This window comes from Centrocercus urophasianus, unplaced genomic scaffold, assembly GCF_019232065.1.
Source record: "Centrocercus urophasianus isolate 14NV4802_14NV808 unplaced genomic scaffold, USGS_Curo_1.0 seq_18, whole genome shotgun sequence".
NCBI classification, from domain to species: domain Eukaryota; kingdom Metazoa; phylum Chordata; class Aves; order Galliformes; family Phasianidae; genus Centrocercus; species Centrocercus urophasianus.
Window position 1 is genome coordinate 9,235,789 of NW_024884733.1, and position 14,508 is coordinate 9,250,296.

A 14,508-nucleotide genomic window follows, 5' to 3' on the forward strand; every position below is an offset into this window, starting at 1 on the left:
GGTACTTGACAGCATTGAGAGATGAAGAAGAGGCCTCAGGAGTTATTTCAAATGCTAGAAATCTAATGTGTAGGCTGCAGTTTGCCATCAGCCAAGATTGCTCTGACTGCAGGATGTGTTGGCTTTCATTCTCGTTCCAAGTGGGCATTCCTGCCTGCTTTTCTGTATGACAGTCACCTCAGTACACAATGACAGGAGAAAAAAAAAAAAAAAAAGTAACCCAGTCAGAGAAAGTAAATGTTTTTCTGCTGGCTGAATTACAGCAATGATTCAGAGCAGACTCCAGTGCAGAGCCAGAGCAGCACAGAGGAATGGGACTGTGGCAGCAAGCAGTTACAGTGTCTGAGTTGCCATGGAACCACAGTCTTAGTGCCAAAATCAGTCTTTTCCTGAGAGAAAATGAAGCATGTAGATTTTCTCTTGGTAAAACAAATTATCAGATGCTGCTAGGTTAAATGCATATGTATTAAGATAATTTAGGAAATATTGATTTAAAAGCTTTCACGGAAATCTCAAATGCCATTTAAAATTGATGTGTTTAGCTTGTGCATTGTTATTAACACCAAAGGTCATGCATTAATGAGGAAGTCTTTTGAGCAGTTTTAATGTATACTTACAGAAGATGGTGTTGTATACTATAAACTAACAGTATTTTCCTTAAATTGACATGAACATCCTCCCCACAAATATTCTTTAGAAGCATTTCTAAAGCATGCTGTACATAAACTATAAAAGCACTAGGCAAAGGTCTTGGAAGTTAATTAGAGAAAAGAGAGTTTGGGAGTCTACTTTTAATCAGTGAACGAAATTCAGAACATGAAAGGTTTTTATCCGTCATGTTTTGAAGTCTGACTTCTTTACACGTTTTACATACAAAAGCATATATCTTCATGCATGTCTGTGTTTGGTACTGAAGAGGCACCTGGTTCAAATCACTGCATTATGTATGAAAGCCTGTTCTGGATTAAAACAGCTACTCCATTGCAAACCTTGTCTGTGAACCAAAAAAAAAAAAAAAATCTCTTTAAGTAGAAATGGAGAGAAGCTTTGAACTACTGTTCTAGTGATTAGTATTATTACTGCTCTTACTATGTCTGTCCACACCTTGCACATACTGCAGTTGAAACACAAAAATGTCAGATTAAGCAACAGGAAAGAGAGTTGTGTGTAAAACTGTGGTATTAGCTGCAATCACTCGTTTTTTTTGTTGCTAAAATCAAGCCTAAAAATGAGACCTTCCTAACAATGACTTGAAATATTGTGAGGAGATGTGCACGTGAACAAAACCAGCACTGCTCTGTGGCATTTTCAATAAGAGAAAGAGCTTTTTTGATTTTGTGTCTATCTACGTTGAGTCTAGTTAGAGGTAATAATGTAGCATGCTGCTTCTAATTTGCTTTAAGAATTAGAAGCTTATAGAATTATTATTCAAGAATAATGAAGCTTCTAATACTTCAAGAGAAGAATTACACCTTACTTTCTCCCTTGTCTGAAAAAATAAATCTTTTGTTGGCAAAGGACATAAAGTCTTGCTGTACTTTTATAACGTGGCTTTTGATGTATTGCTTATAATTTAATGTTTCTTGCTTTATAGATTGGAAAGTCCAAGTTATGCACCATCTCACCAACTGCATACACCCCAGCAGCCTTATTCATCTGTCCCAGGTAACATTTTACAATTGGCTTTAAGGAATAATGAGACAAGATTCTGAATCGTTCTGAGTTAATTGTGACCTTATGTAAATTTCTTCCAACTTCATTCATGCCAGTTGTTGCTGAGAGAGTCTTACATGAAAGGCTGGTGAAATGAGTTCTGTAATTTGTAAAATATACAAATGGGTAAGTTTGTGCTTGTACCACTTGCGTTTTTTATTTGAACTCATTTTTCATTATGTGAAATACGGCTTACAACAATTATTTTTAGTATATTGTAGTAGTACTTGTAGTACTACTAGTTTCACCAGGGACAAGTCCTTTTCTGTGATGCTGCAGCTGCCCAGAAAGGTGTGGTGGATGCCCCAAGCCTAGAGAATTCAAGGTCAGGCATGACCTTGACCGATGGAGCTAGACTGATAGAACTGCAGGTGTCCCTGTTTGTTGCAGGGGAGTTGAAGTAGATGACCTTTAAATGTCCCTTCCAACTCAAACGCTTCTATGGTTCTCTGCATTTTACTCAATAATAAGTTGTTGTCTAAGGAGTAGCATATATATACAGGGTGAAATTAATGAACTTTATTGCTCAAGTTGTGTTCTGAAAACAAATTTCTGCTGTTGCAGTGATGTAAGTAGTGAAGCAAATTAATTTGTTAAAGCAACAAAAAGTAACTGCTATGAAAAATCATGTTAATGATTTATGGATTCCACTTCAATTTCACTTAGGAGTCATCAGAAGGTCCTCATCAATGTCTTACGTAGATGGCTATGTAGGGACATGGCCAAAAGAAAAAAGGTAAGTAGTCTTACCATAAGAGTTGATTAAAAAGTGGTTGTGTTGTAAATGTAAATGTGATTTGGATTTTCAAAATCTAGTAATTATTTTACAAAAGTAGAAAAAAAGAGAAAACTATATCATGGATTAAGAACTCAGCAATAGGAAACAACCCTGAGAAATAAATTATTTTTTATATGTTAAATACATTTACATTTACCTACTATAATTTAGCCAAATGAGTTAAGAGTCACATTATTAAGGAGTTCAGTATCAAAAAGCAGTACCAAAAATTCTATTAATTTCTATATAGTAAGAACAGTCAGGCTGGCGATGTCTCTGTTTTCAGTTAGACCAGTCATAATCTCTGAATGTTTAGGATATGAGCTAAAGATAAAACGGTTAGAGTTACGATGAAGGGTTATTCTGCAAATCTAAGTTGTCTTTTCACACCTTGATTCTGATCTAGACTGGCAATTTTTATATTCTTCAAGTGCCTCGAACTCATTCCAACCTATAAAGAGCATTGGCTGGCTCTGAAGAAAGTGTTCTTATATTCTGTTCTGTTGTGCATTTTTAATGTATCCTATTTGCAAATGAAGCTGGTCAAAATACAATGTACATAACAGTCTGTTTAATACTACAGTCTTCAAATAACTTGTAGAACAAATATGAGTATTTGGTTATTAATCATGGGTTGCTCAGTTATTTCCTTTATTCTTATCTCCGTAAGGTCATCATTACATGGAGTTTCATTTGACATTTCTTTTGACAAAGAAAAAAGCATTCCAGTACCTTCTCCAAACAGAGGTATTACTAGATCTGTGAGCAATGAAGGCCTTACATTAAACAACAACAACCGTGTGCCCAAACATATTAGAAAAAATCTGTCCTTCAGACCAGTGAATGGAGAAGAAGAAAACCAAGATATTGAAGAGGAAAAGGACACAGTAGCTCATACAGACACAAAGGCCCATCATTCTTTTAGCACAAATCAAAGAAATGCCAATGAGAGCAGTCACTGCAGGTTTCCCAACGGGGCTTTGCAAAACAGAGCCATCCTGGATGACTTTGGCAATCAGATTGAGACACCAACAATTGAAGAGGCTTTGCAGATAATTCACGACACTGAAAAATCTCCCAGAGTTATCCAGACAGACCAAATTACAAATGGATTCTTTCTTCACAATCAGGAAATGAGCATCTTGAATTCAAACATTAAACCAAATCAGTCTACCCCTGATCTGATCACAGACACAAAAGGTGCTTTAAGTCCTGTGACTGACAATACAGAAGTTGATACTGGAATACACGTTCCTTCGGAAGATATTCCAGAGACGATGGATGAGGATTCTTCTTTAAGAGATTATACTGTAAGCATGGATTCTGACATGGAAGAATCATCTAAATTTCTTCAGGATTATGACCTAAGAGCTAGCAATCACAGAGATCAATTAAGTCCCTGTCCTAGCTCAGTAAGTACTAAATCACAGGCTGGCAGTAGTGCTTCTTCAAGTTCAGGGGTTAAAATGACTAGTTTTGCAGAGCAGAAATTCAGAAAGTTGAATCATACAGATAGCAGAAGCAGTGGCAGCAGTTCTCAGAAAACCACACCAGAAGGTTCTGAGCTGAATATTCCTCATGTGGTTGCTTGGACTCATATTCCTGAAGAGGCATCTGTTCCCCAAGGAAGAGACACTACGCAGTTACTGGCTTCAGAACTGGTACATCTTAGGATGAAGCTGGAGGAAAAGAGAAGAGCAATTGAAGCCCAGAAAAAGAAAGTTGAAGCTGCTTTCACTAAGCAGCGGCAGAAAATGGGAAGAACAGCGTTTCTTAACATTGTGAAAAAGAAAGGTGATGGAGTATCACCTCTCCGAGAAGAGGCAGCAGGAGCTGAAGATGAGAAGATATTCACTGACAGTAACAGACTGAAAGAAAGAGAAACTCAAAAAACAGATGAACAAACTAATAAAGCTTCAGAATCAATAAAAGAAAATCCTGAAAATTCTCACAACAAATGGTCAAAGTCTCCTGCTACTCCTATGGATGCTGAAAAGCAGTGGAATTTAGTTAGCCCCTCAGAAGAAAATTTTAGTGAAGGAGATATCTTAGAATACACCAAATCTATTGAAAAACTAAATTCTTCCTTACACTTTCTACAACAAGAAATGCAACGTCTGTCCCTTCAACAGGAGATGTTGATGCAGATGAGAGAGCAGCAAGCTTGGGTTATTTCTCCTCCTCAGCCTTCTCCTCAGAAGCAACTTCGGGAGTTTAAGGTTTCATCAAGGCAAATGGGAGCTCCATCTCCCATTGCACCTTTCTCACAGGAATCTCCCCGCTCTACACATCAATCTCCACAATCATCCAACAGGAAGAATGCATCTTTTCACATAAAAATGCAAAGGACTCCTAGGCCAAATGAACTGAAAATAACACCTCTAAATCGTACCTTGACTGCCCCAAGGTCTGTAGATAGTCTTCCTCGCTTGAGAAGATTTTCTCCAAGTCAGGTTCCCATTCAGACTAGATCATTTGTTTGCTTTGGAGATGATGGTGAACATCTGGATGAACCACAGTTGAAGGGAAGTCTTCTGAAGGAAGTCAAGCCTACAGAAGAGGTAGCAAAAGAAGAAGGACCAAAACTTCTGAACAAGTGCGAACAGAAGTTGGAGGAAAAGGAGATAAAACCCCTTGAATCTAGTGTTTCTGAAGTATTATCTCAGCCCATAATAGAAACTGTCTGCCTCACTCCAAATGAAGATCAGCTAAGCCAACCAATGTTGCCAACAGCAGCTCCCAAAACAGCTAACTTGATTGAAGTTTCCCTATCAGATTTGAAGCCACCAGAAAAAAAGGAAGTATCTGTTGAGAAATATGAAGGTGAGAGCGATAGAGAACAATTTGAGGATGACCAGAAAGTGTGTTGTGGATTCTTTTTTAAGGTAAGAGAACTCCCTGATGTCTATGCTTGCGCACAACTTCCTCTGAAAGGGGAGCTACTTGGTTCAGACACGGTGTTTCAGTGATGACTTTGTACTGAAGTCAAAGCAACTGTAAATGTGCAAGCATATCTTCTGCATTTGATGACTAATTGACAGCATAAGAGTGGTCAGATTCTAGCACATCGCAGTTCTTAGCATGACAGAGTACCCCTTTCCTAGTCATGGAAGAGTGATTGAGGGTTTTGATGAGGAAGATGCGAGCTGAGCTTTTGTGACCTTAATTAAATATGCTTACTTATCACTTCAACTCTTACCTCCCGATTTCATGCCCAAGCATAACTAAAACCTAGGCTGTACTTTACCAGCTTTAATATCTCAGTTGCCCATTGAAGAGCATTTCTCCCACTGTTGCCTACTTGTGGGAGTAGAGTCTTTTGAGGCTGCCTTTTGAAATTAAAGGTTATATTCATGCGGGCTTTTAGCTATAATGTATGTAGTGAGAGGGATGTTTAGACAGTGAAAGCTGGAAAGATTCAGAGTTTCCATCTTGGAATGCCTCAAAATCTTGCAACAAGAGGTGAATAGACATGTGCCCTACTTGTCTGGGAGCATTCCTCAGTTCTAAGAAAACACCTGGCTTGATCAGCAGAAGTCATTGTATATGTTTCCTTATTATTGCTTTCTGTGATAAATTGCTTTCATCTCTATATAATGTTCCAAAGCTGAATGCAGGAGTTCATGCGGCATAGCGTCTGACTCTAAACTAAAATATTTCACTTAGCAATTTTTTTCATCCCAGTTCAATTTTGTATTACACTTAGGAAGTAAAGATTCTTTTTTAGTATTTTTAAGAAAAATCTTACTGAAATGATTTTTTTTCTACCTCTTAACTGTGTTAAGATGTTGCAACCCATCCTAGAGTTAAGTGTCTAATGACTTGACAAAATCATTTGACTCATGTAGACATCTTAATATTTGGGTCCTTTTTCCTTCAAATACTGTTGCTGCTAGGATGATCAAAAGGCAGAAAATGATATGGCAATGAAACGAGCAGCGTTATTGGAGAAGCGTTTGAGAAGGGAAAGAGAGACTCAGCTTCGAAAGCAGCAGCTGGAAGCAGAGCTAGAACATAAGAAAGAAGAGACAAGGTAAAACTAACTACATATCCTGATCCAAATGACTGGCAACAGTGAGCATAGAAATGTCATATTTAATAGTATAACTTCCATGTCAAATAATTCATCTTGATGTATATGCAAGGTTATTTAATCCCAGAGTCAAATGTGCTTTGGAGCCTAGCTGAAGCCATGTGCCAGCTGGTCATGTGAAATCAGCAGGTGGCGTCAGTCCGTAGCTTACACTGAACGCAAGCCCTGCTGTCCTGTGTGATGCTCCTCAGATTGTTACTCTGCCCTGCACTTGATATTCTGAGGGAGAGCTTATCAATTCAGGCTTCAATCTGCACAAATGTACAATGGCAAGTTTCTCTGTTCCTATTATTGTCAGAGAACTCTGAAGTTCTGAAAATCTAATGCTTGTGTTTTCCCCATTGGCAATGTACTAACTATAACTGCTATCTTGGGAAGTTGCTACTGTTGAATTTATCTGATGATTTCTTAAGGCGCAAAACAGAAGAAGAACGTCAGAAGAAGGAAGATGAACGAGCACGGCGAGAATTCATTAAGCAAGAATACATGAGAAGGAAACAACTAAAGCTTATGGAAGAAATGGATACTGTTATAAAACCGCGTTCCTTGTCAATCAAACAAAAAAAGCCGCGTCCGAAATCTATTCATAGGGATCACATTGAATCACCTAAGACACCAGTCAAAGGTCCACCAGGTAACCCGTGTTCATGTGGAAGAAGAGTCTGTTCATGCTAAAACACCAGCTTAGGTTCTGGTACTAACAAGCGCGTGCATTTAGAAGCGTCTTGTGCTAAACTGAAGCTGCACGTGTCAAAACTGGAGAGCAAAACTGGTGAATAAAAACAAAAATGTGAATGTCACCTGCTATGCATGCATGCATGTGTCAAGAAACAGGAATGTTGAACTGTATGGAAACCCATAGAAACAGCAATGTATGCAACAAATTTTGTACACCCATATGTATTCTTACTAGTCACTAATCTGTTCTCACATGTGACAAACAAAGGATGAGTAACACTTGGCAGAAAGGAGGTAGATACATAAAATGATCACCATAAATTAAGAGTACTTACGCTCTTGCTTAATACAGTCAGAATTACATTTTACTTTAATGTTTTATATTATTATTCTGTTTCACTTGCTTAGCTACTGCATGTGTAGTTATGAGCATCATAGCAGCACCAATCATATGGAACAGTTAATTTAGATATCAAATGACTGCAGAAATGACTGAAAGAAATGTTGCCAATTTCCAATTAGAAAAAAGTAACTAGACTGCTCTGTTATCCTTTTTGTTATAGCCTTGTAATGTCACTGGATTTTCTCTAGCGGCTTCCCTCCATTTTCCAATGAAATCTAAACTATTTCATTCACACCTTCCAAGAGTAAGCTTCAAATTCAACCTCTGAAGTTTTTGTTTTTTTTAAATGAGGTCTTTTTAACCTTTATTGCACTCTTTGCATAGTGCCCGTGTTCATGCTTCACAATAATGCTCAGGTGCAGACTATCCCAAATGGCTGGGTGTCAGAAAGTGTTGAGAATACAGTGCACTAAGTATGCACGCAGGTTTATCATGTACTGAAGTAAGAGTTGCTTATATGAACGCGCTCAGAAAGTTTTGGATGCTGGTGTTGGATCTAATGAACAGACTCTGCTACTTGTGTAGGTTTTTAAGCTTAAACTTTGTTTTTATCCAGGTTCACAGCTTTATCGTGTTTTTTCAGTATCTAGTCTTTCACTGGCATCGCTGAATACAGGGGACAATGAGAGTGTGCAGTCAGGCAAGAGAACGCCAAGGTAAAGCTAAAATAACTATTTCTTTTTTTTAATCATCTATATAGAATTAACATAGATTTGAAAGAGGTGATCTGTATATTTCTTACTCAACAACAGGTATATTTTTTCTGTTGCAAGATATAGGCTGTTTACCCTCTCAGGCATTAGGAAACAAAACCGTGGTCATTTATTTCACTAATTTTACCAAGTAAACAAATTGAGCAGCTGTAAATGAGGTCAAAATGTGGCCTCTTGAATTCACCAGTTTGAAGTCTCATCTTGTCAATGTTTTACTAAACCAGTCTGCTACCTGCAGCTAGATAGCTTCTTTTCTTTCCTAACATAGTAACTTACTTTCTGTGATTTCCTGTAAGTGGTAGCACAGGAAAGAATTGTGTTCACTGGAATTTTAGGCTTTTCTGAACACAAGAATCTATTTAGCATTAAGAAGTACCCGAAAATGAAATCAGAGATGACTCATAGTGAATTTCAGAACCGAGTTTGAAGTTACCTTCATGCGTATTCTGTAGAAGTATTTTATAAAGAATGTGCATCTATTCTCTTAATATTGTAGCTTTTAAAGTAGTTTTTAAAACTAATGTTTAGATCTGAGTCTGTGGAAGGTTTCTTATCTCCGAGTCGCTGCGGTAGTCGTAATGGTGAAAAAGATTGGGAAAATGCATCTACGACTTCTTCAGTTGCCTCTGCTACAGAATACACAGGTCAGTGACAACAATATTCAGAAAAGTACCTGTCTATTATTAGTGGTTCTGTGCATGAAAATGCTTTGATTGTCTGCGTTACGAATCTTAAAACTTTGTAAGGATGCTTCCATAGCAGTGAAACTATCTAAAACATGGTTATAATACAAGATGAAAATATTAAGTTCAAAATAAAGGTACTCAGTAGCACTTGTAAACTGCAGTTAGGCTCAGAACAGCAGATGGACTGAAAAGTTACTCTGTGCATTTCGATCTGTCTAGCAAGGCAAGAAGAGTAGAAATCTAAACTCAATTTAGAATAGTGTGACAAAAAGCAAAAACAAAATTGCAACGTGAAAGTAGTTTTCTTGGTAATGTGAATTTAAATATTCTGGACCTTTGTTTCCAAACAGATCCTTTGTGGCTTATTATAAACTTCACAGTCTGCCTTCTAATTCTTTTATTATGAATCAAAAAATAATGGTGTCTTCATCCATTTTCTCCAAACATATACCATATGATAATGCAAAGACCGCCATCATTATAAAGACTGTGCTTTTGCCCACGGTGTTTTGCCAGACTGTGTTTTTGAGTTGACTTGTCATTCTTCTCCTACAGGACCAAAGCTTTTCAAAGAACCCAGTGCTAAATCCAATAAGTATATAATTCAGAATGCTCTGGCACATTGCTGCTTGGCTGGAAAAGTGAATGAAGGTCAAAAGAAAAAGATACTGGAGGTAAGGGTGTTTTTTCCCTAAAGGTTAAACGCCTGTGTCAAACCATGACTAAGATACTAAGAAGACAGGTGAGTATAAATGCAGATATTGAAAGGAACCTTTCTCTGAGATGATGTCAGCTCTGATGGAAAGATTTGAGTAATTTCTATGGCTTGTTTCCTCTGTGAGCAGAAGGGTTCCCTAGTACAATAGAAACAACAGCTTATCACATTGGATGTGCAACATGGGAAGCTGAATTAATTAAAAGGCATGTTATTTAACTAATAGCTACTATCTGTTTTACGTGGGAACTTGAGTATGAAGATTGTTAGCATTTCTTCACACGCTTGCTTTTTGCAACATGAAAAAAAATTCATTTTATTCATAAGGATCCTGCAGTTAGTACCCGTACAACAGAGCTACTTTTTGGAAATAGCAAATGAGAAGTCAATACAGACTCCTTCAGTCCAAGTAGGAGAGCAAAATAAACCCTAGAAACCTCGGGAAAGAACATTTGTGAAGTGGTCAAGCTTATCCTCTAGAATGCAGCATGCATATTCAGAGCACATCTCATAGAATTTCTGTTGGGTGGAGTAGGAATCTGAAGGTTTCAGCTGACAAAGAATCTTTGCTTCGTACGTATCAACTGACTTAATTTGACCAGGCTTCACTGCATTTAGGGATGACTGAAACCCTTTTTAGCACTATCTTTTGGGCACATCTGGACATATATATATTTCCTGTTTTTAAACTTGCTTGGAAAATTATAATAATTGAAAATAAGGTGTTCTAACAGAAAGAGTTGCACATAAGTTTCAGCTCGGATAGAAAACAAATAAAAAATGACAGTGATAATTTTGAATGTTTTCTAATGACAATGCAAAATTCTAATTGTGAATCTTTCTTTCTTTTTTCTGTTTTTTTCTGTTTTTTTTTTTTTTTTAAAGGAAATGGAGAAATCTGATGCCAATAATTTCTTAATCTTGTTCCGGGATTCAGGCTGCCAGTTCAGATCTCTGTATACATACTGCCCTGATACTGAAGAAATTAATAAATTAACAGGGATAGGGCCCAAATCTATCACAAAGAAAATGATCGAGGGACTGTATAAATACAACTCTGACAGGAAGCAGTTTAGCCACATACCTGCTAAAACTTTGTCTGCCAGTGTTGATGCAATTACCATTCACAGCCATTTGTGGCAAACCAAGAGACCAGTAACTCCGAAGAAACTTTTACCCACCAAGGCATAGTAGATGAGAGAAATTTCGCTTCAGACAATTATGATAAACTTGCACTTCATCTTTACTGCCTATAGGAAATAGATCTCTAGTTGCCAACAAGACTCTTAGAACTTAAAACTGGACACAAAGTTGTATTACCATGTCCAACTGGAATGTAAACACAGTGTTTAGGAGTGCAGAAGATTGTCGCTTAAGTGAATACTTTGAGTGATTATGGAAATGTTTGACTTGTGTGGAGATCTGTACGTGCTAATACAATGTACGGAGTACGCTCTGTATTTTGTTTGGATACACTGAAGCACTGAATGTTCATCTTTAGTGAATCAAACTACATTTTTTTTACATCCGTTGCCTTATATGTTAGTATTTGTGCTTGTCTTGAAATTCTGTTTTCTCTCTTTAGAGAGAGAAATACTTCCTAATATCCTCAGTACCATGGAACTTTGCTTATTTACTCTTACACTAAAGACTCTACAATGGTATATGTTACAGAAAAACAGCCGAATGAGTCTGTTCTGCAAAATCCTTATTGAGTACTGTAATAAAATCAGCTCATTCTCCTAAGTAATTGTAATTCTTTTTTAATTAAATAATACTGATTTGCTTATAGACTAAACACTAAAGCAAAAATCCTTCAATTGTCTTAAAATTCCCTTCAAATAAATTATTTAGCAAGTCAGGGTGTTGTTGAAAAAAGGAATTATTCCTGTCCTGGGAAGTTACCATCTGAGATCTAATGACTGACTACGTGCGTGTTCATAATCCCATTAAAATGCAGAGCAAAAAGATTTGGCAGAACTCTAAACCAGTTTAAGCAAATGTGCATTATTTTGCATTGTTGCAGATAAAGAAAGAGCACACAGCTACTGTATTTCCATGGTGGGAATAAAAGCTCATGAAAAACAATCAGGACTAGATGGCTGATATTCGCCTGATAGAACACTAAAAATATTCAGAATCACAGAATACACTGAGACACGGATCTTTTGGAAGCACCATATCTAATTCCCACTGATTGTAAGATTTAGACCACTGCTTATTCTTTCTTTCTGCCTTCAGATCAGTTTTCCAGGGAATAGGCAATTGATTTCAGAATTTTCAGTGTCTTAGTAAATTCCTTTCTTGATGTGTGCTAACAGACGATGGCTTGTGACACTTAACAATTATAAACACATACAGCAGAAATGGCCTAAGGGTACATTTCAATAAATTGATAGTATAATCATTTACAAAGATAAACTTTAAGCATATTTCAGTATTATTTACAAAGGGCTGCATTTTGTTTCAAAACAGTGTTTGATTATGTTACAGATTACTCTTCTGTTTGATGTTTCTCTTATAATTTGCTTTTAGCATAGCACTGTTCTGAAAAACAAAACAAAACAAAAACCAAACTACAAACTTGAAGCCTCCCCTAAATCTGTGGCTATTTTGATAGTGTACATCAGAGGATTTGTTGGGGGAAAAATCTCATTCTCAGGAAAAGACTTGAATGATTTGTGATTCTGTTCTGTTTCAGTGTTGCGACACCTACATTAACATAAGACAGTGTTGTGCTATAAGTGTGTGCTCCATTCTCTTTCATAAGGACACTAAAATTAAGTTCATATTTCTCTCATTAAAGTGCTTTGAGAGAAACAATGCCTCACTACTATGATGTACTCATTTACTTATACAAAGATGCACCTGAATGAGATACCATTAAACCGTTTAGAACAGTACTTTTTTAAATTATTATGAAGCCTTAGGCATCAATGCATCTGGGTTACAAATATTTTCTCAAAAATGCTGTCAGTTTTACTGTAATTTATGTTCTTATATTTATGTATATTTGTTAAATCTGTAAAAAAGAAAAAAAAAAGAAAAAACACTTTAAAATATGTTTAATATGTTTGTGGCTCAAAATTATTTGTGGTTAGCAGATTCCTATTGCTTGCATGTATATCACCAGGATATGTAACTCTTATATTTCAAGTGTATACATATTGTGTATATAGCTATAAATAATATTAAATGGGGCAAGAGGGTTTGCACATTCTGCCTGTTAGACAGTTCCTGCAAATACCATTGTAGGAATATGTTGAGTAACAGTATGAAATTGTGTATAATATACAGTGATAGAAGAAACCAGAAGGCTGGAATCAACTCTTACACATGTCGAAGGACTTCACAGGAAGTTCAATAACGGGAGGATTTTCATTTCTAAAACATGCATTATGATTTAGCTGGTAATTTGCAACACCGTGAAGACACACATTGATCTAATCAAAGTGAGCTTAAGTACATAACAGAGGAATTGTCTGATTCGTTTTAGATATATCTGAATGTATTAAAGAAATTTACACTTGTCAACAGGTGAAAGATCTGTGCAATGTTTAAAAGTAGAATGTGAATAATGCAGCTGAAAAGTTCATTGCTCGCAGTATAAAGTTTTACTTAATACAGGAAAAGTAAAGCTAGATGTGCTTTTCCTTTTTAAGCCTGCAAATTTTCTAATTACAGTGGGTCTGCGGTTGGGATCATGTTTAAAAAAAAAAAAAAAAAAATTAAAGTAAATTGAAAACATGAAAATAATAAGGAAGCTTTCCGTGAAGGCCAGTATTTATCACTGACCTTTTCAGAACACACTGGTGCTTTCATCAGGGGTATTACTATTGTTGCTATGACTGAATTGCCAAACTATCATGTTAGGTTTTGGAGCAAAATTTCGTATTCTAACAGTCACAACAGCTACTGATTTTTTTTTTTATTTTATTTTAGGATGACTGTTAGTTTTTATTATTTGGCTGTTTAAAGCCAAATTCAGCTATTTAATTGATTTAATGGGCAATGTTGGAAAATGTACAGTGTATTGTGTGCTTACTTGTCCACTTCTATGGAGCATAGCTTCCATATTTTTTCAAATGCTGTGCTGTAAAATATTGTCATTGCTACTTATGTGGTACCGTTGTAGTTTTTTCCTTTCATTTAAATAAAAGCATGGCACCAAATGTGTATTTATTTGTTCTCGTGTTTACTCCTAAACAAAAATGGAAGCTGTATGGAGTCCACATTCATGCTTAATTTTTCTCTTCATATGGCATTTCAGCAATGCAGAATTTTTAAGAAGTATGCAAATTTTTATTTCTCCTTTTTGTACTGCAGTCTTTCACATATAATTTAGCTTATAAATGTTGTTTGAACCAGGCTAATGAGTAATTAGGCTTCTTATTACCTTTGTGCAGTCTACACAGAGTTGTCCTGTTCTCTTCAGAGGTGAGTTCCACAATTTCAAGTCAACTGATAGAACTAACTGGACTACAGAGTTGTGTGTTAAAAAAAACATACAAACTTAGTGGTCAGTGTAATAGGATTGCTTCCAAAGGGCAAGTTTTCGAGATGCTCTCATCTTGAGCAAGATGATTAAGACAGCTAATAAAGAGGGACTTGTGTGAAATAAGTTGTATTTGTTAGTTTTGCAATTCTGAAGAGAAATTGTATTTAAAAAAAAAAAAGCCCTCCCTTTTAGATACATTAATTAGTGTTTTTTTCCATCCTAAGTTTTACA

At 36.3% G+C, this 14,508-nt stretch overlaps 1 protein-coding gene across 5 annotated transcripts in view; it reads left to right on the forward strand.

Annotated features, from left to right (window-relative positions):
• CAMSAP2 (calmodulin regulated spectrin associated protein family member 2) overlaps window positions 1–13,951 on the forward strand; it is a 72,239-nt gene extending 58,288 nt beyond the window's left edge. For 3 of the 5 annotated variants that reach the window (XM_042819236.1, XM_042819238.1, XM_042819239.1), the window contains 9 exons: window positions 1,595–1,665; window positions 2,380–2,449; window positions 3,162–5,376; window positions 6,388–6,524; window positions 6,998–7,218; window positions 8,222–8,321; window positions 8,907–9,022; window positions 9,620–9,738; window positions 10,665–13,951. In XM_042819236.1, the coding sequence (XP_042675170.1) occupies window positions 1,595–1,665; window positions 2,380–2,449; window positions 3,162–5,376; window positions 6,388–6,524; window positions 6,998–7,218; window positions 8,222–8,321; window positions 8,907–9,022; window positions 9,620–9,738; window positions 10,665–10,970 (3,355 nt within the window). In that variant the 3' untranslated portion in view covers window positions 10,971–13,951. The remainder of the gene's footprint in view (window positions 1–1,594; window positions 1,666–2,379; window positions 2,450–3,161; window positions 5,377–6,387; window positions 6,525–6,997; window positions 7,219–8,221; window positions 8,322–8,906; window positions 9,023–9,619; window positions 9,739–10,664) is intronic. The other 2 variants (XM_042819237.1, XM_042819240.1) reach the window with 1 other exon arrangement.
• Window positions 13,952–14,508: the final 557 nt, after the last annotated feature.